Source organism: Henckelia pumila, unplaced genomic scaffold (assembly GCF_033568475.1).
Source record: "Henckelia pumila isolate YLH828 unplaced genomic scaffold, ASM3356847v2 CTG_601:::fragment_2:::debris, whole genome shotgun sequence".
Lineage (NCBI taxonomy): Eukaryota > Viridiplantae > Streptophyta > Magnoliopsida > Lamiales > Gesneriaceae > Henckelia > Henckelia pumila.
In genome coordinates, this window is record NW_027331866.1 from 118,343 (window position 1) to 141,328 (window position 22,986).

A 22,986-nucleotide genomic window follows, 5' to 3' on the forward strand; every position below is an offset into this window, starting at 1 on the left:
ATGTTTGATAAATATTTTATAATTAGATTTTAATAAAAATTGTGTATTATGAGTTGAATATATTTAAAAATTATTTTCACAAGGGTCAAATATGCATTTTTAATATTTTACAGGGGTATATGGTGTAAAAAAATATCAAAATATTTGTCCAGTCGCATGAGGGGTGCGTGCGCAACAATCACTCATCTGAAAGGGCAAGTGTGCTAATTTTTTAAAAGGTCAGAGTTGAAGATGCCTATTAAAATTTCACAGGGGAGAAGTGTGCATTTTCAATAATTTACAGGGGTGATTGGTGCAAATAACTCTATATTTATATAAAAAAAAAATTATTTATATGTACGCATCGTGTGTAAGGGTGATGGAGCCAATATATTCATTTGTATGTTGGATCTTATTTGATTCAATTTTACTTGGCTTGTAAAATATATATAACGTCATATACGGATCATTCGATTTCTATTCAGATTGTTTTGGTTTTTAGTTTAGTTCATTCGATTTAGAGGGTGTTTGACAGATCTTAAAAGCTCTTTCAAACAGCTTATAAGTTGTTTTAGAGCTTTTAAGCTCTCAAATTTTGTTTGACAAATTTTTTTTAAAAACAGCTTATAAGCTGTCAAAATAAGCTGTTTGACAGCTTATACGCTGTTTTTAAAAAAGTTAAAGGGGATGTATTTTTTTCAAAAATATCTTATTTTAATATCATCTCTCTCTAAAATATCCTTGAATATTTTCATAAATCTCCAAAATATCCTCCACCCATTAAATATTAAATATTATTTTTTTAAAAAAAATTAAAAATCACATAAATTTTTTTAAAATAAAATATTAAAACAATTTTATATTTTAATATAGGTCTATTCTAAAACTATTTTCGTATATGTATAACTCGAAACATTATTTTCATATAATTATATTTTTTTTGGTAATTTTGACAATAAAAAAATATTATAATACAAAACATATCAATATCTTTAAGTTGTTTAAAATAAGTTTACTCAAACACTTTAACAGATTATTTTTAAAATAAGTTCTAACAATTTATAAATTCGTAAAACAGCTTATAAGCTCTTTTTAATAAGCTTAGTCAAATATCCTCTTAATACAATTACTTAAATTATTAATTAAAATATATTTTGAAATATTATGTATACTATTTTTTACTTAAAAATTAACAGAAATCATACTAAATTAATTATGTATCATTTTATACTTAGTAACCCACACAAATTTTCGCGTGCATATATATTACATCTAAAAATAATAAATATTTTTATGTTTTTAAATAAATTTAAAAAATTGAGAATATAATAATAAATGTAAAGAAGGTAAATTTTAAAACCATTTTTTTTTTAAAATGTATATAATAAGTATTACTTTTTGGCACGAATATAGATGGGGACTTTTGTTTTGGCTTTATTGTTTGGTGAAAAATGAATTATCTTTTTCCATAGTCCGCCTTCCTTCATTTCCCTCGCATTTGCCGTCTCTTCACCCCGAGAATTCGCGTGGTATGTAAAGAACCAAACCTGCGAATCAAAGAAGCGAAATCAAAATCGGGAATGGAGACAGAGGGCAAGAAGAAAGAGAGGAGGAATTTAATAGCTTTAACCGGCGCCGCTGCTCTTGTCGCCGTTGCAGTCAACTTTGCTGTCGTTGCATTTAATACCCATTATAAAAATCGCAGGAAGAAAAGTATGTATTGAATGAATGCAATATAAGTTGCGGATATTTGGGTTCAAGAATTATATGTTTGTTAGATCGTGGTTCTACTTAAATGACGAAACACATACTGATTTTTAGATGTTTGGAGTTTTCCTGTGTGTAAAAATCTATTCTTGAAAGTTTACGTGTGTTTTTCCGAGTTCCTTTTTGATTTTACAACTCGAGTTGACTTTTTTTGTTTTGAATTTTACTTACTGTATTGAAGTTTGTTTTCAGAGGTTTCTTAGACCAGTTCTTGAAATTGTATTTTTAAGGTTGTGAGCAGGTTTGGCATCTTGTGATGTTAATGGCTTCTTTTTAGGGGTATGCCCAGAATCGAGTTGACCTTTTGTTTTTCCTGTAATCTTCTTGGCGTCTACAAATTCGTTCTCATTGCTTTTTGGGTGCATAAAATCAGTACTTGAAAGTTTACATAAGTCACGCGGATGTTAGGAACTTTTTTATGTTCTTGGCTTGTTGTAGTGTAATTTTGGAAGACTGAGTTTAATGTCTTGATATCTTGAATTTTCTTGGAAGACTGAGTTTAATAATGTCTTGATATCTTGAATTTTCTTGGGGAATAAAAGGTTGTGATTTGCGAGTGCTTTACACTTTTTGATGTCACTAGCTTTTTTTTTTTTTAGTATAACTACGGGGATCAAAGCTGATTTATTTGATTTTTGAGTTTTTACAATGTATTAAAATTTTGTTCCATAAAAACCAGTTTGTGTAGTTCTTCATTTACACAAATTGGTTGGATCATTGTATGGAGGCTTGGCAGTATTTGATGCTATTAACTTTTAGAAGCATTTGTCAGTCTCTAACCAATATGGCTTCGAACCAGTTTACTGAGGATTCACCAGCATTATGGTTTTAAAATGATACAAAGTCTGGTTTTTTTATTTTTTATTTTATTTTAATACACAAATTCTCCAATTATCAGCTGTTCCTGGATCAAATTTTAGGATGAATTTATCTGCCTCGGAAATGCTGCGACTGGCAGACCACATTGTTGCAAAATCTAAGGAAGTTCATGATGCAGTTTCTTTAGTTCCACTGGACAAGGTATGATGACTAGCTTTCTCCTTTAGCTCATTCATTATGTGGATACGTTTGTTCAAGCTTGTTGCTAAATGCTGATGGTTTTGCAATTTGCAATCCGAAACAAAACCCAGTTAGTATTTTATCCCTGACGTGAACTATTTTGGTAGATCATTCATTTTCTATCGTATCTGCTGCAATTATTGGAAATGTTGCCATCTGGCTTGAGTATATTTTCCTCTTTGACCTTTCATTTCCTCACCGTTTTCAGATTTTGAACCACAATCACTTGCTAATTTAAGATGGCATTACAGGTAACTTATGCCAATGCTATTCTGCCATTAGCTGAACTAGAAGCACTGCATTTTCCTCTGATACAATCTTGTGTGTTCCCAAAATTGGTATCTGGTTCTGAAGATATTCGTAAGGCTAGTGCTGAAGCTGAGCGGCGAATTGATGCTCATATCTCCACATGCAGGTTTTGCATTTTGTCTGTAACTATTTAGTGACTAGCCAATGGTTCTGAATGTAATTTTTCTGAAAGCGGATGGATCATATCTATTTTAATTTAAATGTGACTCCTGAAATTATCAACTCGTTATTTATAACTTTGCAGTAAACTCGTGCTACTTCTCAAACGGCTTTTAGATTACCTTATGGCTACCATACTGTGCCCTGACCTGAGTTTAACATGAAAGTAAAACTACCACTTTGAAACACTCATGCATCATATAAATGTTTTTTTGTTACTTTTGAGCATACAGGCCAATTCTAGGAACAGAAGTCTGAGAGTGCATAGATTTTTTTAAAAACTTTTGCCGATGATTATAGGTCATGTATTTTTTATTGCTGCTTGGAGAACTTGAATCTTCTAGTTATCCCCTTCTGAAAAGGGAAACTCTATGTTTTTGCTTGATAAGGTTTTACAGATGGCATTGTCAAGACAATTATCGATCATAAAAAATGAATAATAGGTTTTGTAGATGTTGGGAATATTCGGTTATTTAAAAAGTTAAGTGTTGATGCTGTCTTATGCCAATATACACTTAACTTTTTGGAGGAGTTTGAGTTTTTAATGGGTCCTGCTGATCGATTCGGTCTGGTTTGGAATAGATGGACAGTACCAGATTAAAAATATTTATGTTTTCCAAAAAATCATGTTGCGACTCCATTTTAGTTGCATTATTATTTTTGTAACTGAATCCTAACATCAGTCACTTCCATGTCATTCATGTAGTAAGCGTGAAGATGTTTACCGTGTTGTCAGAACTTTCACAGCAAAGGGGAACTGGCAGAGCCCTGAAGTTAAACGTTTTGCACAGTATTTGGTATGAAACAGTAAACAAATTATTCATGGCCCTGATGCAGCTTTCTTGAATTTTTCTTGGTTATCTTCTTGACATCCCTATGTTTATTTCATTGATAAGTTATATTATTTAATAGAATTTCTTTGATTGTTTTTAGCAAATGTATAACTTTATCTATTGTATCAAGATGCAATAATTAATTGGTAGGTAGTGTGAATCAGCGACATTGTATTTTTGTGGCCTTTAGATTGAAACAATTCATTTGAGGAATTAATTTGGAATAATGGATTTGAAATGACTTTAATATTTGAGGATTTGAAATATCTTATTTTGATTAGAAACTTAAAAATATAAGTTAAGTAATAGAAGTCTGGATTGGAAAATCACCTTAACCATTTTAGTGGATTGGTATAAGGATTTGAATCAAAGCCACCAAATTCTTCCATCAAAACACTTCGATAAAGAATTTGACGTGTTTGTACTGTTGTATTTACATTTTTTGTTGTTCCTATATTATTCTTATTTCTTTGCAGATTAGTCTTTCTTATTTAACTCCCTCTCTTTCACACAGGATATAAAGAATATCATCTTAGACGCTTTGTCTGGTTTGGATCAAACTGTTTGTCAGTCGAGTCTTTATTTTTCACAATTTAGTGACAGGTTCAAAACTTTGAACGGAATGGATTAAATCTTACATGCACCAAGAGGGAGGAATTACAGCGGCTGAGGACACAAATAGATGAGCTAAGTTTGCGATACATCAAAAATATAAATGATGACAATTCATTTATTCTTCTCCATGAAATGGAGCTAGTTGGTTTACCTCCAGATTTTCTCAAGGTTGGGATCTTTCCTTTCATACTATCAAGTTCTTTTGATCTTCTCAATTTGGATTTGAATTAATCAGTATTACTTGGCCTTTTTACCCTTCATCAGTATCATTTGAATGTCCTTGGGAGGGTAAGAATATTATTTTGGCCTGAAGATAGTTAGAAAATTATACAATACCAAAGACTATTGTATCTATCCATGGGAATGCTTGTTGATAAAGTAATCAATAGCATAAAAACTCTTTTATGCTTTTCTTGATTCTAAATTAGGTTGTTTAGATGCGCTTGTTGGGTTAGTATACCTTCCTTTCTGTGGTGTCAGCCTTCTCACCATTTGACACAATGAAATGCATGTATGTTTTATTTGCAGACTTTGGACAAAGCTGAAAATGGTAAATTCAAGATCATGCTGAGAAGCCATCATGTTGCACCCATCCTGGATTATTGCAAGGTAAATTTTTTTGAAGAGGAGCACAGCTGTTGCTAATTACTTTGACATTATTTTGCTGTCATCACCGTGAAGTACACAATTACAACCTACTCTAGTTTGTTTTACAATGTATGGATCAAATGGCTACCTCATTCAGCTTAAAAAATTGTGAGTAAGCAAGTACAAAACAATTGGCTGATTGGATGCCAAGTATTTCTAGTAATAATGGTTAAAAGTGTGTATTATCCATGTAGATGTCTGGTACGAGATATTGTTCATCGATAATTTACATGATACAAAACTCAAAACTTGAAAAAGTTTAGATTATAGCTAAATATTTAGAGACCAATTAAGCATTTCAATGTTTTCTACCATTACTTACTCTACCCACGTGATGTTTTATTTTCAGTTTTATGTGTGTTTTAACTGTTACTGCTTCACATATTTGTAAATTTGAAGGTTGGGTCAACCAGGAAGTCTGTAGCTGTTGCTTATGGCCAGAGATGTGAAGTCAATCTCTCTGTATTGGAAAAGCTGGTATTTTGTAATAATTGTCTGTTGCATTGATCGTCACATGACAACATCTGATGGTGATTTAGTTGCCAGGATTGCAAAAAAGTTGAATTATTTTAATGATTTTGTTTCTGTTGTTTATTGATTGCACCTAATTTACCATCGCTGTTCATAAAATGTCGTACATATTAGGATTTATTAATTAATTGTGTAAAATCTCTGAAGTGAGTATTATTTGGAAAACATATTTCAGACTATCTAGGAACCAAGAAAGCAATGAAAGAAATATCATAGTTGGCAATGAAAGTATTTTTTAATGTTTATTTAAGAGTTAAGAGTCCTTAGGATTAAAAAACTACGAACCTAATGCACATCATTATTCCAAAATATCGGGCTTCAAATTCACAGCTTTTTCCTTGCTGTGATCCTGCAATTATCCCATTATGGATCGACAATGTGAATGAGATTGGTATTGTAAAATTGCCATTATTGGCTCTTTTTTTCCTGCAACAAAGGTTTCTTAATACAAGATATTTTGAATATCTTCATTGCCCAAAATTTCAATTGTATGCTCTATCACGAGATTTCATATTTCTCGTTTACATAAGAATATTTACATGGATCCTCTCTATTGTTCCTCCAGATCCAGTTGCGGCATAAACTTGCCAGGTTACTTGGCTATGCTAACTATGCGGAGTATGCCATCGATATTAGAATGGCAAGCTCATCGACTAAGGTTTGTGCTGATAAAAATAACTGTTTTTTGACCTGATATTCAGTTGGTTGTTAATTATTCTAGTCCACCTTGAATATTTTGTGTCCTTTTTTTCTTTTTAGAGTCCATATCAAGGGAATATCATGCACTCGTCGAGTTATTATGACAAACCTTGTTTCTGATTTCTTTAGGTGTTCGATTTCTTAGAGAAAATATCTACAAGCTTAACTGATTTGGCCTCAAAGGAACTTTCTTTGTTAAAAGAATTGAAGGTTGGCCATGCTTATTTCGATTTGTGAAAACTTGTCTTCCTAAAAGTGGCTGTTAGTTTTCAAGGCTTAGTATGCTTGTAATTTAGAGAAAAGAGGAGGGTGAACTTTCCTTTGGAATCGAGGACCTACAATACTATGTCAAGAGGGTCAAAGAACAGCAATTTGATCTGGATTTTGAAGTTATTAAACAGTACTTCCCTGTTGGTTTAGTTTTGTCAGGAATCTTTAAAATCTGCCAGGACCTTTTTGGTAAATATTTTGTAACTTTTACTAAATTGTGAATATTTGTGGACTCCTTTTCATCCCGTGACACACAATCTTCCAATTCTCCTTGATGCAGGCTTAAGATTTGAGGAAGTAGCAGATGCAGATGTTTGGCATCAGGACGTTCAACTTTTTTCAGCTTTTGATTTGAGCTCTGGTGAACAACTGGGTTATTTCTATCTCGATTTGTATTCCAGGTATGAACCAGCTGGATACCTGTGAATCAGCCTTTCCTTTTGATCACCTAAGTTGAACTTTACGTCGTATTTGTGGCAGGGAAGGAAAATATGGCCACACTTGTGTTGTATCTCTTCAGAATGGTTCAAATGTTAACAGTGTGAGACAGGTGATTGATTGTATTGATATTCTCATTGCTTCAAATTTAATGCCAAATTTAATTTTTTTCATTGATTAGTTAGATTTATGGAATCCTTAAAATCGGTGTGCCTATATATTTTTAAATTAAAATAAAATTCACTGCCTCTTTCTTTTCGGAGATCTTAATTCAAAGCCACTGCTAAGAATTTCATCCTGATGGGTTGTGGGGTTCTTTCACACATTTTCCTTAATTACATTGCCGTTTTCAGATTCCGGTGGCTGTATTAATTTCTCAGTTGCAGAAGGAAGTTAACAGGCACTCCACCTTGCTGCGATTCTCCGAAGTAGTGAACTTATTCCACGAGTTTGGTCATGTGGTATGTTTCTTAACATCTTAACAATTAAGATCAGATTCTCCAGAATATATTTCTGTAACTCTCTTAATGTCAATGCCATGAGCCTATGTGACATGGCGTACTCAAATTTATTACAATGATACAGTTTCTGTATTCTTGACTTGATAAATGCATCTCTTTTCTTACGAGCAAATTAAGGCTCACATGAATTCTTCAAGCATTAAATACTTAATTTTTGTAATCTATTTTGAGTTGTTTTTTTTTTTAATCTTCAACGTTGGGCCACTGTTGTTAGGAATAATAATTCCTAACGAATCAAACACAGAAACAACTCGAGATTCAATATAAAAATCAGAGTATTGCTACTCAGCCAAGGGTTTAATCCCTTTACAAGAGGAAGACTCTTGCCCCTAGCACAAGCTAGTCTAATTCAACCAAATAAACTTGAATGCCTCTAACTAACTATGACTCCACATTTTATTCTCATTCCCTATTACATCTAGATTCTTCCATGGGCTTGATACTATTGGGCCTATGCCAACATATTACAGTCCAGAACAATAAAGTCCCTGACAACTGGTTAAGTCCTTGTTCATGTGATTTTATTCCAACATCAAATATGTTATGCGTATTAACAGAAATTCTTGATTAGTAACTGATTCTGATGATTTAGGTCCATCATATTTGCAACCGCGCCTCCTTCGCTAGATTTTCTGGCTTACTAGTGGATCCTGACCTTGTGGAGATCCCTTCCCTCGTATTGGAAAACTGGTTTGTCTTCTATCTTTTGCATTCATGTCTAAATAAAAAAAAGATTTGAACTTATGATATACGTGTGTATTTTTGCTAGGTGTTATGAAAGCAGTTTTCTTAAAATGGTCTCTGGTTTCCATCAGGTATTCTAGATATCATTTACATTTTCTGACAATTTTCTGCACGAGTACAGTTTATTATTCTTGGTCTTTTTTATTTCCTTCATTTGATATTACCTGAAAGATAGTGTCAATGAAGTGGATCCCCTTTTTTTTTTTTCAGAAACCCTTTCCTTCCTACATAAGTTTTAGCTACAGTTTGATCTTTCGTTACTTCTGATGTTGCATTAACTTTTGGCTTTCAGGATATCACAAAGCCAATCGAGGATGACATATGTAGATTGCTTGAAAGATGGAGATTTCCGTTCTCAGCAATCAAACTGAAACAAGAGATTGTTTATTGTAAGTTTTAATCTGTATTTTCATGGGAACAAACAACTGCCTTTTTTTACTCTTTCGAGCTTCAAAATTCATGAAGTTCCCTTGTTGGATATGAGCTGAACTGGTGTTGCTTTTTGTTGCATTTTCAGGTCTTTTTGATCAGATCATACATTCGGTCGAAAATGTAGACATGCTTGGGCTTTTGAATCATCTTCATTCAAAGGTATATTCTCTGCAGAAACTGTCAAGCTTCCCCTAATGTGGATGAGAAATTGTCGAGCAATAACAATTGCTTATGATATATATTGCTGTTTACATGGCATGCCAAATGAAATGTGTCGGTTGCCTATTGCTCGTTTTGAGTTGCACCCATATAATCAACCATAATTTTTGGTATGGAGCCAAGTTGTTGATTAGTTAGTAGGTTGCCTTTGAAATAGCTGCCGTGTAAATTGTAATGGCAGGTCATGTTAGGATTGCCAATGTTAGAAGGAACAAACCCAGCATCATGCTTTCCTCGTACAGTCGTTGGCTACGAAGCCACTTGTTACAGTCGGATATGGAGTGAGGTTCGAGTCCCTCCCTTATCACACAGTATATCTCGATACCTGTTTTTTTTTTAAAAAAAATTCAGTGTTGTTGGATGTCTGGTAACAGGTGTTTGCGGCTGATATATTTGCCACAAAGTTCCGTGATGACATATTTAACCAAAATGCTGGGATGCAGTTTCGGAATAAGGTAACTGCTCATGGTCTGTTTTCTGGACATGAAACCTAGAGAAATCACATCTTACTGAGTGGCTATCAACCACTGTCATATTTTTCTTGGTTTAGTTTCGTAGTCATATTTTTGTTTTTGGCAGGTACTATGTGCAGGTGGTGCAAAAGACCCATTAGAGATATTGACAGATTTTCTTGGAAGGGAGCCTTCGTTACAAGCTTTCATAGACAGCAAAAATCATTAAATACAGCGGGTAGCTTCAATGTTCTAAATTTGGAACGAGGTTTCGAGTTTCAGATCCAACCACGATGAAATCTGGTCTAGTCCAAATTTTTTTTTTTTTTTTTAAAAAAAACGTTGAATTATGGAGGTTAAGTGTTTTTTGACTTGTACTGGGTAATTTAAGGTTTGATGAGTGCCTTTTCCCGGGATTTAGCTGATAGTTGTTTCGGTATGAGTTGTCTGCTTTGTAAGATTTTCTATAAAATGTATGTTCAAATTGTTCAGACATCTCTAGGGACCCGACCGACAATCGTAGAAGAAAATCAAACTTAATGTATTTTTCGTTTAAATTAATAATTTTTAAATTTTGGATTATCTTTATTATTATTAAAATTAAACCTCTCACTCATATGTTCATAAAGTGTTTTCAAAAAAAATTAAAAATCTTTTTTTATTTTCTCTTATATTTCATTCTCTTTAATTTTATCTCTATCTGTATCTACAAGTAGAGTTTATAACTTCTAAAAATAAAAAAATTATAGGTGTTAATCTATAATCACTTTTTTTAGGTTGTAAATTGTATGATTTTTTTTATTCAAAATAAACTAATTATAACATGATAGAAAGTATAAAAAAATTTTATATTTTATATCTAAAAATATTATGTTCATGTAGAATGTATATTGATGATATATTTTATTATTTTTTTTGATGAAAAAAAAAGCCCATTAAAAGGAGATTATATAATATTTTATGCGGATAAGATTTAGCCATACCCCACCCCAAAACGAAGTGTGAAGGAGTCACAGCTTCTGGACTTCACAGGTTGAGGTTAGGCATGTCGTTGAATCAATTGGTGAGGCTTCCCTTATCTTCCTCCAATGGAAGATCCAGGACTCAACATTCACTCTTTTCTGCTACTACTACTACTACTACCTGTAATCCATGCCACCAAAAGCATAAACTTCCCATGCTGGTCCAAGCTAAAAGCAAGAAAGGAATGGCGGCCAGGCAGTACCAGCGCCAAGCACCTCCTCCATTACCAAAGCTTGAAGATGATGGCAACCCCAAATTTGTCATCTTTATTCGAATGGCTAATGTTTGTTTTCTGTTCGGCAAATAATGCGGTGTTGGGAATGGGAATTATTTCATTTTCATGATTCTTGTTTCTTTCCTTCTTGCTCAGGTATACCTTTGGTACCCCCTTAATATCGTGACAGGGGGGACGACTGCCAAAATCATGGTCGCTGCCAAGGACAATTTTTTGGGCAAATATATTTACAAAGATACACTCACTAGAAATCTTGCAGCTGTTATTTATAGAGTGAGTTCCTTACACTTGTGTGATTTCATTTCTAGTTCATTGCAGTCCCATGATATCTTTGCATCAACTCAGGATGAAAAGGAAATGCAGAAGATGGCTATCAAACAGTTTCGTGTCTTGCGGTCTGCTACTGAGTTTAAATATGGCTACAAGCTCGTTGTAAATTTTTCACTCTCTACTTTCTTGCTGTGTTTTAAGTTTCCGACTTTGATATTTATCCAATTTGCACTTAAACATACAGGAAAACAACAATCTGCGGGCTGCACTTGCTGCAAATGATGTGATTGAGGTAAGGATTATTATTTATGATTTTGAATTTTGCTTATTGATTCTTCGAGTTCCGAATATGGCCTTAGATTTTCTTTCAATGTTTCCAGCTCCCATCCCAGGAAGAGCTCAAAACTGTGCTTGATAAAGTGAAGGACTTCTTTGGGGATGCCAAAGAATCTTTCGGGAAGATGACATTCTTGAACTCAGAAGCAGAAGCATCAGATGACACTGAAGAAAAAACCAAGGGAAAACCCACGTTAGTACGATGAACTTTACTGATTTACTTGGAGTTCATTCCTGCACTTTTTTTCAAATTCTTTTTGGGTTGATATGAGTAAAAATTGATCGACAGGACAAAGAGCTGAAGTTGAACAGCTGAAGAAGATGACAGATCTTTATGAGACAAGGAAATCACTTGCTTCTAAAGCTTCGGTTTTGTACACAACATTTGTTCATAGATTTTTTCTTTTGCATCTTCAAGTGATGCGATTTTCTCCACTCCTGTACACTCTATGTTTATTGCAGGTACAGCTTTTTACCATGTGACTTTAATTTATCCTCACTATATTGTTATGAATTTGAAGAAATATTGATATAACAGCCACCTTTTAATATGATCTGAAACAGATAAAAGAATGCATAATCTGTTGGCTTTCGCATTACATCCAATGATCCAGTTATGAGTTAGGTCGGGAAAATTCATAACAGCTGTTCGTCAGGAAAAAAAATTCATTGTTACTTAACTAAATGGTCTTTTTGAGCAGCCAACAGGGCTACATTATATATCATTTTCAAAGTCATTTGCTTTCTATTGAGTGATACGGATGACATATCATCATCCTTCGGCCAATAATATTCCGGACATAGAACATATGAGATAGCATTTGTTTGATAAATAGGTCATTCTGGTTAGTGGGGGATAAATGGATAACTAGTTCGCCACAACAGGCATTACATATGCATGTGCACTATTGCACATAAACACAAAACACAGCAAATCTAATTTCAAAAACACTACCCAGCAAATGCAGTTTGTATATGTACACATATACGCAAAACACAGCAAATTAACGCAAAATGCTAATCAGCAAATGCAGTTTTACATATATGAAACTGCTTGCTTGGACCCGAAGATTTGAAACCTATACAACATTGCACCCATGGTGGATCCTTCGAAGGCTTCTTCCCATACTCGTCTACCCCAAGCAATTTGTACATCTTATCAGAAACCATGTTATCTTCAAGGTCACCTCCAAAAAGAAAAACCTGAAAGACAATCAAATATAAGGGTGATTTATCTTTTATAAAATGATTTTAACTACTTCCTATCCATTATTATCAAAGTTGTGGAAAATATCTCATCTTACGGCATCTTCGTGGGACAAATAAGCATGTATCCTTGCAGTTGGATCTTCTAGAGTAAGTCGTAGCCTAAACAGTCCTGCTGGTGTTCTAAAATCTTTGGCCCGTAAAGGACAAGCATCTACCACGCGTACGATACATTTAAATGCACCATGCGGCTGTGAGAGAAGATAACAACTTTGTAATCGAATCCTCCCATCGAGTGATGGCAAAACTTTTAAAGAAATCTTAAAACAAATGTGTTGAGTAAAATATACCAGGGCCGAACAGAGAAGATCCATCAGTGTAGAGAAATCAGCTCCCTCATTACCCACCACTGAAATTACATAATGAAGAAAACTATAAATAAACTGGAATTCCAGTAGAATCGTCCCACTCTTTTCGCATGCCAAAATAGTGTTCCAAAAACTTTCATTACTCTGAAACTGAAAATGGACAGCTACAGATAAATTTACCAGTTAAAATATCGAGTCCATTAATCATAGCAGAAGGAATCCGACCTTGTCTACGTATCCTATCAGCAGAGGCTCTAGAAAACCGAAATCGTGATTCGTGAAAATTTCAGCTACACAACTCTCAACTCATTTGGAGTAAAAGAAACCAAGTTAAGGTGGATACCTTAATCGATCGTCGACACTGTTGTCCTGCCCTGACAATAGTCGAATTTTGGAACTCGGAGTAAAAATTGCCTTCCACAACCCTGATTCAGTTTCACACGCTAGATTCCGCAATCTTACCCACTTGTCTGCATGCTGAAAATGAAAACCAAATGACTCGTACTTTCCATCAACTACAACTCTCAACACGGTCCCAACATGAGGAAACTCGCGCAGAACATGTTCAGGCAAGGAGACCGGTTCAATACGAAGTGGTAGTGATTGCCACAGTTTATTTGTAAGCCTGCAAAGAAGTGCATTTAGAGAGTTTATCAGAGACACCAATCGAAGGGGTTTTGGTCATAAGAAGATAAAATTTCTACATCACATATATATAACATATTAAAAGCTATTATGATCGTATCGAGACAGCAAGAGAAAAAGGCTATCATTATTGTGTGAAGACCGCAAAAGAATAATCGCATACTCAGTACTTAAGTTTAAAGGCGGAGCATCAGTCCCATCCCACACAAAAAGCATCCATTTGCCATCAGATACCTCGGAAACATGTAGAACCTTCATCCATGTGAACATCCAAGATAAGAAAATGGTCACATCAGGATTCTCGATTACTTAACTGTTCGTCAAAGTGGAAGGATTGAACACACCAGATCCTGAAGCACAACATAGATAACATGAATACCTTACACACTAGATCGAAATAGTCCATTGTATTTATGTCTGCCAACCGCAATGCATATGTGCTAACGCCTGCATGGATAAATTGCAACTTCAGCGCTGACAGAAAACTAAATCACATGTTCAAAGAAGTCAGCTTGTCATAGTCTACGCCTTGATAGCATTTTGTAACCAACATTCTGATATCCCACCAGATGCGTGTCATTGAAAAAGTGTTGATGAAGGTCAAAATGTACAGTTAATTGACAATTAAAAGTGAGGTAAAGGCAAACAAAAGACAGATATGAACGCTCAATTTCCAAACTTAAGTAAAAGGAAAAAAAATTAATCAGATCAGAGTAAAAACAACCAAAAGCACAATACTGGAGTTTAAAATAGAGATGATTTGATTAACCCGCATCAAATCTTGTCGCGGATGACCAAAGTCGCAAGTGGCGAACAAATCTGTCAGCTGTTTGCAGACCACAGAGTCCTGGAGAAAGTTGATACGGGTTGCAGTCAGCAACATCTCTGCCATCGAAGAGAGCAAAAGAGCTAGTTTTACGGAAAGAAACACAAGGGCCATCGTTAAAGAGGAGAACCTGCAAAAAAAAACATGAAATTATTATGGCACGAGTACAAAAGAAGAGAAGGAAAATGGAAACAAGCAGCAGTACCTGGACACGTTGGAGAAGGATGATGTCAAGATGACCACGTAGTCTAGGCAAAGCATCGATACTCCTGCTGAAAAAATTTACGCTCAACTCACGATCAGACACAGAATCGTCGATAATCTTGAAAATGACACAGTGATCTGCGAGAAAAAAAAATGTAAAAAAGAAGTATGAAGAAGCAGTAACTAGGGCGTAGATAGAAGAAGATATGCATCGATACCAGGGCCTTTGCTCATATATGGAACGCCAGTCTCAACCACAATGCCCATCATATCCACCGTCTTATTCATACGAAGCGGTGCTTCAGCCACCGTCATCCACTTCCAACCCTCCACCATCTCTGCCTCTCCTGTCCACTTCCCAAATTTCAAATATACACACCCAACACTTTAGTATCCAATTTTTTTTTCCTTCAAATTCAAACCGGAAATGAAATGAGGTGGAGTATTGTGTGTGTGTCAGTGTGTTACGTTTATCTAGAACTTGAAACCAAAAGGTAACTCACCTCTGTCACGACCCAGAGTCTAGGTCCTGTGCCATTATATAAGAAAGTTAAGTTGCTATAAAAGTTCATTTTTTTTTAGTTATTTCAAACATTTAATTTTTCTAATATAAATTAATATTTTTTTTAACTTAAAAACTAATATTTTTACATAAATCTGGTTGGATCAAACATTTGTCTCACAGAATTTTTTGTATTTATGGTATGGTTATTTCTTCTGTAACTATAATTGAATATGTTGTGATGTATTAACATTTTGGAATGTAATGAATGAACTATATCAAATAGAATTGAAGCTTGATTAGAAAAAAAAAAAAAATAATAAAATTTCTTGATCATTCTTCGATGTTGCTAATTAAGTGATTTCTTATGTTCCAGAATAAGAAGTTGTTTACAATTGTGAATTATCAATTAATCATGTACATGCTGCATCTTCCTTTGTCTGCCCATCTTCAAGTCAAAATGTTGAAAATATCGATTCTACGAAAAGTATGGTTGGTTGTTTCAAGGAATTGGAACATTTCATATTCCATTTAGTAAATTGACAACCCCCAACAAACAATACATTCCTGATCATTATTATTTTAGGATTATGCTATATACAGACGTCGGCCTATTACAGGGTGTTCCAGAGTGTCATTCCCGTGCTCGTATTCAACATCCAATGAACCATACAAATGTGGTGAAACATCGTAAATCAGTTCTTGATCGAAAGATTCTATATTCCCAGGTTCATTGGAATAACCATTGAATACCTCATCCCACAACCTGAATGTGGATCCTGTTTCAAGAATCAAATTTCTTTGGTGACATTCTGTATTGTCAAATGGATTCAGTCCCGAGTTGTGGCTCTTCATGTTCAATGTAGAGCATGAAATCGATCTCTCAGGTTGAACAGAAAACAAGGCACCTATACTTTCAACTTTCGTTACTTTTCCAGTACCTTGGCCTCTCCTTTCGCTATGATCTGTTTGTATACGATTATGATTGAGAATGCTTTCTAAAGAATCCACTTGATTGGGACACATCATGCGCTCAAACTGTTTCTCTGACTGGAACTGTGGATTGTGTTCTTGTTTGAATTGAAGCAACCGGTGTTGAACTTGGATCTTGTGTTCAGATTTTACATCAGAATCACAAGTAATCCTCGAGGGAGTGCTTTTCGAAACATCTTTGACGTCTCCAGATAGAGAATTCTTGCAATCTCCCATTGGCATTGAAAGAATCCCTTTCCCGTTTACATCACAGAATTTGGCATCACTGTTCGGCATCAGATTCCTGTGTATATTTGCATCTGAGCTTTCAAGACAAACATTTTCAGCAGGGTCTTTTGAAGTGGTAGCCGAGTTTTTCACACCGCTAAACACGATTTTCAACTCATTTTCTTTCTGTAACCGGCTCAAGTAGAGTCTGTACTTCTGTAAATTAAAACAACACATTTTCATACGATTTCCCGAACCTTGAAAATTTTCAATCCGACAAAGATTTAACTGCGTACTTTCAAATATTACCTGCAAGTGGCTAGCTACGTTTTCTCTTGTTAACCATGGCACTCCCATCAAGTCGAGTATTTTCTTTGGGCCAACTTCTGTCACACAATAAACATTTGAAAATTTTGTTATAATTCACTAGAAGTCAATGGAAAAAAGTCGAGAAACAAGAAAGATGTTGAAATGCTTACTGCTAAGTCCAATCTGATTCACTGCTGTCACAAACTTCTGATGAAGATCAACCGTCCAAACGACCCTTGCTTTCTTCGCGGATAAAGGGTCACCGCATGATCTTTCGTCGTGCTTGTTGTCTACATCTTTTCTTTTCTTTCCGGAAATTAGATCTCCACCAAACAGGTAAACATCATCAGATTGCTCAGTCACACTGTCGTGTCCTTCAATATCTCTCACCTCGTGCATCCGTTTCCTCAAAACATGCTGCCATATATTTCTAAGCTCTTTCATCCTTATTGGCTTCAGAAGATAATCACATGCGCCATGTTGAACCCCCTTCATCACCCTGCTTGTTTCTCCATCAACGGACATCACTGTGTAGGATCACAGATTGAGTCTTGTTAAAATGTAAAATCCACTCTGGAGAAAAGTGGAAACAAGCCAATCTTTCACTTCCGATACCAACAGATCAAAGAATTGGACATGATAGATAAGATTTTACTGATTTGTAAAGCATTAATAGAAGATAAGTAGCTTACTTATGACAGGAAGATCCATCTCCAGGCCAACGTGCTCCAGAAGCTTGAAACCATCCATGTCAGGCATGTTTACATCACTGATTACAATGTCAAAACCGTCTTTTCTTTCTCGTAGCAGGTCCAGAGCCTCTCTGGCTAAGTTACAAGTCATCACTGAAACTCCAAAAAAAACAAGAAACTGGAGAAGGATCAGAAGAAGTATAGAAAGATTTCCAAAAAGGCTGCCAAGTAGAATGTAGGTACGACCAAACCCAAAGCCTGGTCTGGGAAGGTTTTAATCATGCAGAAGATGAGCAGGGAATGAGTAGTAGCATGCGAACTCCAAATAAATTTTGTAACATATTAGGATCATGTGGGATCATTCTGCACAAGTTCAACCGTTTTAAGCTTTTGTTGAACTAGTTGAAAAGCTGAGAAATGCTTCTCCCAAACACTATCCTAATATCCGAGTAGTACCTTCCTATTTTACTCTGCTTCCAACAACTATAGCATGATTCGATATCTCAAACAGAATCAAATCATATTTCACTCAAAAGCAGAAAACCTTACAGGTAAAGATGCCAAATTAAATTTGAAGCAAGTCGCCGAAGAACAAACTGCATTTTATGGAGGAGAATAGATACCCCTCACATAAAAAAAATAAACAGTGAAATGAAAGGAAATTTTGGGACTGTTACAGTTTTCCCCCTCTAGTTGATTTCGTAGAGTTTCAATAAAAAATCAACCTGAATAATAACTTAATGAACAAAGCTCGAGTTTCAAAATTAAAGGCTTCTTCGTTTCTTGACTGCTGTTGACTAGGAAGCATCATAGTGTCAACTTTAGTGCAGTATGATACTCAACACTCAAATGATTTTTTTTTTAAAATAAAAATATATATGCATGATTTTTGCAAAATCCAACAAGTTGCCACGCCACCTCCCCTAATCTGAAATCCAAGAATTCAACTCTGAAATAAGACAAGCATATAGTCTGAACTTTCCAACACACAGCAGCTTTCAAAACAAACAGAGGGAAAAAAATAATAATTATAATTATAACTATAATCCCAACATAGAATAGAATCAAAAGCAACATCTGAAGCATCACACCCAAAAAGAAACAATTTTTAGCAACAAAACACAAACAGAAATGTTATCTGCATGAGAAGATCGAAACCTTCATAACTGCACTTTTTAAGCATCTTTTCAAGAATCTTCAACCAAGTGGGATCATCGTCCACAACAAGAACCCGAAGCCCCGCAGGAAAACCATCGGGCTTCGGCGAAGAGAATCCATTTGAATCCATCATTAAAGTTGGGATCTTGATGAGCAGAAAGGACAAAAGACTGATCGGTACTGAAGCCGCCGCACGCACACACAGTGTGTTCCTGTTTGTAAACACAATAATGGATGTATTAAATGCATAGAGTGGAGAGTGTTGGTGGATTTTTTATGGGAAGAAGGAAGCGAATAAAGAATATATGGCGCCGGCTAGAGTTAACGGTCTGTGAGCACACCGCACTTTGCTTTTTTCTACTTTGGATTGACCCTTATTCATCATTAATCATTTTTTTAGTATTCTCCATATTTCCTTTTTTAATTTGTTTTAAGTATATATATATATAGTTAAGTCATTTTATCAAGTAACTCTATTAAATTAAATCATTAATTATTTATACAACTATTTTATTTTATTAAAATCTTCATTATATATTAAAAACAAATCAGTAAATTGTTTTATAAAAAATTATTTTTTAAATACTTTTTTTATCTGTGTGAAAATATACACATATACAAATCTAAATGAGTGAAACGACGGGATATTTTTTTTTCTTTCTTTATATTATTAGCCATAAAAGTCTATTCTTTGTTTATTTTTTTTAAGTAGACATGCCAAACTAGATCTGGCCATACAATTCTAATATGCTCTACATAATATTGTTATTTTTGGGGGTATGTTTTCAATTGTTTTCATTATAATTCTAATATCGGTGGCATATTTTCTTACAGTAGACTATGAATTCAATAGAATTTTTCAATACTTTGACCAATAATTGGTTGACAAAGAACCTTATTTGTTGAGCACTTTTAGCAATTCCTTACTTTTTCTATCCCACTTGAGGACAATCGCTAAATAATCTTTGTGATAATTAACTAGATTGATTAGAAATAATTAACTTGCAAAAAAGCTCAATCATTCACTCTAAAGATTATTTATTTGCTGTTTAATTTCCAATAAAGCCCCTTTTAGTGTACTTGGTGTGATTAATTCAATGCATAAAGATAATCTAATAGTGTGTGACCCCACAATTAGCCATGAATTTACAAATATTACACGACAATTACTTTTCTTCTGGAAATAAGCATAAGACAACACATCCCCAGTTGTCTTCATGTTGGAGTGTGAATATCACACTTTTTTTTTTCCCCTCCCACATAGGTGGCCATGATACAAATTTAATTCTTTTTTTTTCCTAATACTTAATAACCTATAAATGCGTTGATTTTAATATTCATTTGCTTTATTTGGAAGCTCTTAAGCGTAGCCAAGCGTATATAAAAGAAGATTCTTTAACATAGTAAAGTCATATTCTATCTTCGCTTCGTTAGTGTAATCACGAACGGATTCAGAAATTTTATAAGAGAACAAAAAAATTGTAAAGACGCAAATATATATATATAAAATTTAATGCAATAACGAAATTTAAATAATATTTTTTAATTTGAAATATCTAAACATATCTACCAAAATAATTTTTAAAAATAAGAAGAGATAAAACAGTAAACTAAATAACTATAATCAACAAATGTATAACAAAATCCTAAAATAACCAATAAATTTCCATGATTAAAAACAATTAGTTTCGAATTTATATACCTATTATTATGAGGATAAAATCTCAATCGGTCAGCCCTCAGGGGAAAACAACAATCACAAAAAGACGTTGGATTTTGGAAGAGAAACAAATATAATTTATAGAAAAATTTCGTTGGACTATCGAGAAATAATAACCAGTGTTTTAAAATGCGGCGCCTAGAATATCATTGGAATATTGCCGAATAGTGAGTCAGTGAACAAATATTTATTATTATTGAAAGAAGAAAGATAATTCATTTTAATTCATATTTAAACATGGAATGTTGGTTAATGACGAATGAGTTTGAATGATATTTTATTTTATTTTGTTAATAGAAATTTACGTAATCTAGACGCATTTTGATAATTTCGCATCTAAATTTAGGTCTCAACTCTCAATAGCCCCTTTCCTCTTAAATTCTTAATGGCTCCTCCGTTGGTGTTGATTATGAGTGTTTGTCTCCAGCTACACGAAAATTAGCTAGCCGCCAAAACATTGAATTCTCTCTACTATTCAAATATTAATATAGATTAAATCAAATATGCTGATTCATACATCACTTTACTACATTGTAGCATATTATATATGACTCGATGAACACTAAAGACAAGTGTTTATCCATTAATATCAAATGTATTTAAACATATTTTTGTTGTTTAAAGAAGTGATATCAAAAACTTCAAATTCAATCATTTTATGTATGTATATAATTTTTTTAATATTAATTATGATAAATTTTAAATTCATCCTATAATGATAGGGATGTAAATGAGACGAACAGTTCGCGAACTGTTCGGGTCTCGGCTCGTTAAAAGCTCGTTGGAACTCGTTTAATGAGGCTCGTTAAGGCAAACGAACCAAGCTCGAGCTTTACAATATTCGGCTCGTTAGCTCGTTAACAGACTCGTTAACAAGCTCGTAAGTCATCTCTTAGAGAAAAAATAATAATATTGATATTTAATTTATAAATTTACACTTTACTTATGAAAAATATTGAAAAAATTTTAAAAATTAATTTATTAGAATAAAATTACAAATTTTAATAATATTATTATATTTTTTTCAAATATATAATTTAGTTTTTAATTAATTTAATGAATATTTAAATTTATAATTTAAATATATTAAGCTCGTTTAGGCTCGATAAAAGCTCGAATAAACTCGTGAGCCATGAATATATTCGTTAAATAAGCTCGGGCTCGGCTCGTTTATAAATGAACTGAGCTTGAACATTCAAAAGCTCGGCTCGGCTCGACTCGGCTCGTCTCGTTTACATCCCTACATAATGATATTATTTAAAATTTATTCCATTTTATATTAATTAATAAGTAAGATATGAATTTAAGATTTGATTTATTGTTTATTATTTGTTAACAATAAAATTGTAGTTGATCTATGAATTTAAAATCATTCTATCAAACAATATAAAGTGTACAAATTATTAACTGTGGTTAATTGTAGATTGAACTGTTGGCAGTGGCGGAGCCACCCTAGGCCCAGTGTGGGCTTTTACCCACACTGGATCCAAAAAATAATGTACATATATATGTATATAATTTTTTTTTTACCTAAATTTAATTTTTTTTACCTATTATAATTGCATGCTTAGATGTCTGTCGAATCCAGAAAACAATAATTTTTTTCTTTTGGTAATTTTTATACCCAAATTTTAGGCTCAAATTTTTAGAATTCTTTACAATATTTTCTTCTCACAAGTCACAAACTTCGTACACTTTGATTAATAATTCTTTCAATGCATATTTCTTATTTTTTCACCTTCCATGTTGTTTATAAAATCTAAAATTTTACCAAAATTTAGGTTCGGTTATTTTCTCAATATTGTTAGTCAATCATTCAATTGTTTTAAAATTGTGTGTTGTTTTTGCAATCAAGAATGATTTTTGCATATTTTCGAATGTAGATTTATATTTTCTATCAATTTTTTTTTTATTGAAAATTGTGTTCGCTCTCTTCTTCATCATATTTTTGGTGTTTTAACATCAATTAACAGGTGCTACTGGTTATGTGTAGACATGTGTTCAAACCTTAAAAAATATTATTTTCGACTATCGATTAATCGGTGCTCTTTTTTATTTATTAATTATAGTATATTGATGCCTACACTGAATAAAAATCCTAACTCCGCCCCTAACTGTTGGTCTCTTGTTGTTTTTCCCCTTTAAAGAAATAGAACCCTACTTACTATTTAATTATTTGAGATTAAGTTTATGTAGACTAATATCGGGGATATCAATCCTAAACTCTAAGAATCGAGAGCTGTAATATTAATTGTATATGAATTTATATGGGTTTTGAAAATTGAGAGTGATGGACTTCACTATTTTATTTTATTTTTTTCTCATGGACTTCAATATATTTTCATTCCTATCAATAATGATTCAATTCGAATTTTGGATGGAAGGTGAAAACTTTAGGCAAATATAATAATGTTTCAATCAAATTATATGCAAATTCCTCCTCACTTTTGTTTCGAAATTAATTAATGCCTATTAGCTAGCTTTTGCAAGTTGCGGGGTAGAAATAGGATTTCTAAATAAAATGGCTAAAAAAAGCGGTATGCCCACTAATAAGTTCCCTTTTGGCAAAGAACAAAATTTGCTCAAAAAGATAATTTCGATAGAGATGGGCTCTTCT

General features: G+C 33.5%; 4 protein-coding genes across 7 annotated transcripts; 2 read left to right on the forward strand and 2 right to left on the reverse strand.

The window, feature by feature from the left end:
• Positions 1–1,445: 1,445 nt before the first annotated feature.
• On the forward strand, positions 1,446–10,004 carry LOC140873474 (probable thimet oligopeptidase). 2 transcript variants are annotated; one of them, XM_073276596.1, is made up of 20 exons: positions 1,446–1,692; positions 2,645–2,766; positions 3,057–3,220; positions 3,980–4,070; positions 4,710–4,889; positions 5,250–5,330; positions 5,769–5,846; positions 6,466–6,558; positions 6,729–6,809; positions 6,896–7,058; positions 7,150–7,270; positions 7,350–7,419; positions 7,661–7,768; positions 8,421–8,518; positions 8,598–8,643; positions 8,865–8,961; positions 9,090–9,163; positions 9,405–9,509; positions 9,598–9,678; positions 9,803–10,004. In XM_073276596.1, the coding sequence occupies exons 1-20, from the start codon at positions 1,560–1,562 to the stop codon at positions 9,902–9,904; spliced, it is 2,088 nt and encodes a 695-aa protein (XP_073132697.1). In that variant the 5' UTR covers positions 1,446–1,559; the 3' UTR covers positions 9,905–10,004. The 2 variants fall into 2 exon arrangements, with proteins under 2 accessions (XP_073132697.1, XP_073132698.1); XM_073276597.1 differs by having other exon boundaries at positions 1,568–1,692; positions 2,667–2,766.
• Positions 10,005–10,663: 659 nt separating this feature from the next.
• LOC140873491 (protein HHL1, chloroplastic-like) lies at positions 10,664–12,038 on the forward strand. The gene is made up of 6 exons (XM_073276631.1): positions 10,664–10,981; positions 11,069–11,206; positions 11,279–11,365; positions 11,448–11,495; positions 11,584–11,732; positions 11,829–12,038. The coding sequence occupies exons 1-6, from the start codon at positions 10,721–10,723 to the stop codon at positions 11,839–11,841; spliced, it is 696 nt and encodes a 231-aa protein (XP_073132732.1). The 5' UTR covers positions 10,664–10,720; the 3' UTR covers positions 11,842–12,038.
• Positions 12,039–12,368: 330 nt separating this feature from the next.
• Positions 12,369–15,308, reverse strand: LOC140873488 (protection of telomeres protein 1b-like). Its single transcript, XM_073276627.1, has 11 exons — positions 15,292–15,308; positions 15,007–15,135; positions 14,790–14,926; positions 14,528–14,714; positions 14,138–14,205; positions 13,922–14,010; positions 13,457–13,738; positions 13,294–13,367; positions 13,096–13,154; positions 12,844–12,996; positions 12,369–12,742 (listed from the first exon to the last, which is right to left on the reverse strand). The coding sequence occupies exons 2-11, from the start codon at positions 15,122–15,124 to the stop codon at positions 12,557–12,559; spliced, it is 1,353 nt and encodes a 450-aa protein (XP_073132728.1). The 5' UTR covers positions 15,125–15,135; positions 15,292–15,308; the 3' UTR covers positions 12,369–12,556.
• Positions 15,309–15,826: 518 nt separating this feature from the next.
• On the reverse strand, positions 15,827–18,969 carry LOC140873481 (two-component response regulator ORR26). Of its 3 annotated transcripts, none has more exons than XM_073276607.1 (5): positions 18,650–18,969; positions 17,492–17,644; positions 16,970–17,326; positions 16,800–16,876; positions 15,827–16,706 (listed from the first exon to the last, which is right to left on the reverse strand). In XM_073276607.1, the coding sequence occupies exons 1-5, from the start codon at positions 18,780–18,782 to the stop codon at positions 15,879–15,881; spliced, it is 1,548 nt and encodes a 515-aa protein (XP_073132708.1). In that variant the 5' UTR covers positions 18,783–18,969; the 3' UTR covers positions 15,827–15,878. The 3 variants fall into 3 exon arrangements, with proteins under 3 accessions (XP_073132708.1, XP_073132710.1, XP_073132711.1); XM_073276609.1 differs by having other exon boundaries at positions 17,492–17,669; positions 18,650–18,774; XM_073276610.1 differs by lacking the exon at positions 18,650–18,969 and adding an exon at positions 18,041–18,331.
• Between the last annotated feature and the right edge of the window lie 4,017 nt (positions 18,970–22,986).

Bases quoted from the DNA above. Each gene is read 5' to 3' on its own strand.
- LOC140873488 (XM_073276627.1), bottom strand. From the start codon at position 15,124: ATGGTGGAGGGTTGGAAGTGGATGACGGTGGCTGAAGCACCGCTTCGT. The intron at 13,368-13,456 runs GTATCCACCTTA...TCGGTTTTCTAG, and splicing joins AGTGTCGACGATCGATTAAG to AGCCTCTGCTGATAGGATAC. The intron at 13,155-13,293 runs GTAAATTTATCT...ATGTAATTTCAG, and splicing joins TGGACTCGATATTTTAACTG to TGGTGGGTAATGAGGGAGCT.
- LOC140873481 (XM_073276607.1), bottom strand. From the start codon at position 18,782: ATGATGGATTCAAATGGATTCTCTTCGCCGAAGCCCGATGGTTTTCCT. The intron at 17,327-17,491 runs GTAAGCTACTTA...GATCCTACACAG, and splicing joins GATGGATCTTCCTGTCATAA to TGATGTCCGTTGATGGAGAA. The intron at 16,707-16,799 runs GTAATATTTGAA...TTTAATTTACAG, and splicing joins ACGTAGCTAGCCACTTGCAG to AAGTACAGACTCTACTTGAG.
- LOC140873474 (XM_073276596.1), top strand. From the start codon at position 1,560: ATGGAGACAGAGGGCAAGAAGAAAGAGAGGAGGAATTTAATAGCTTTA. The intron at 5,847-6,465 runs GTATTTTGTAAT...TTGTTCCTCCAG, and splicing joins TCTCTGTATTGGAAAAGCTG to ATCCAGTTGCGGCATAAACT. The intron at 8,644-8,864 runs GTATTCTAGATA...TTTGGCTTTCAG, and splicing joins TGGTCTCTGGTTTCCATCAG to GATATCACAAAGCCAATCGA.
- LOC140873491 (XM_073276631.1), top strand. From the start codon at position 10,721: ATGTCGTTGAATCAATTGGTGAGGCTTCCCTTATCTTCCTCCAATGGA. The intron at 11,207-11,278 runs GTGAGTTCCTTA...GCATCAACTCAG, and splicing joins TTGCAGCTGTTATTTATAGA to GATGAAAAGGAAATGCAGAA. The intron at 11,366-11,447 runs GTAAATTTTTCA...TTAAACATACAG, and splicing joins AATATGGCTACAAGCTCGTT to GAAAACAACAATCTGCGGGC.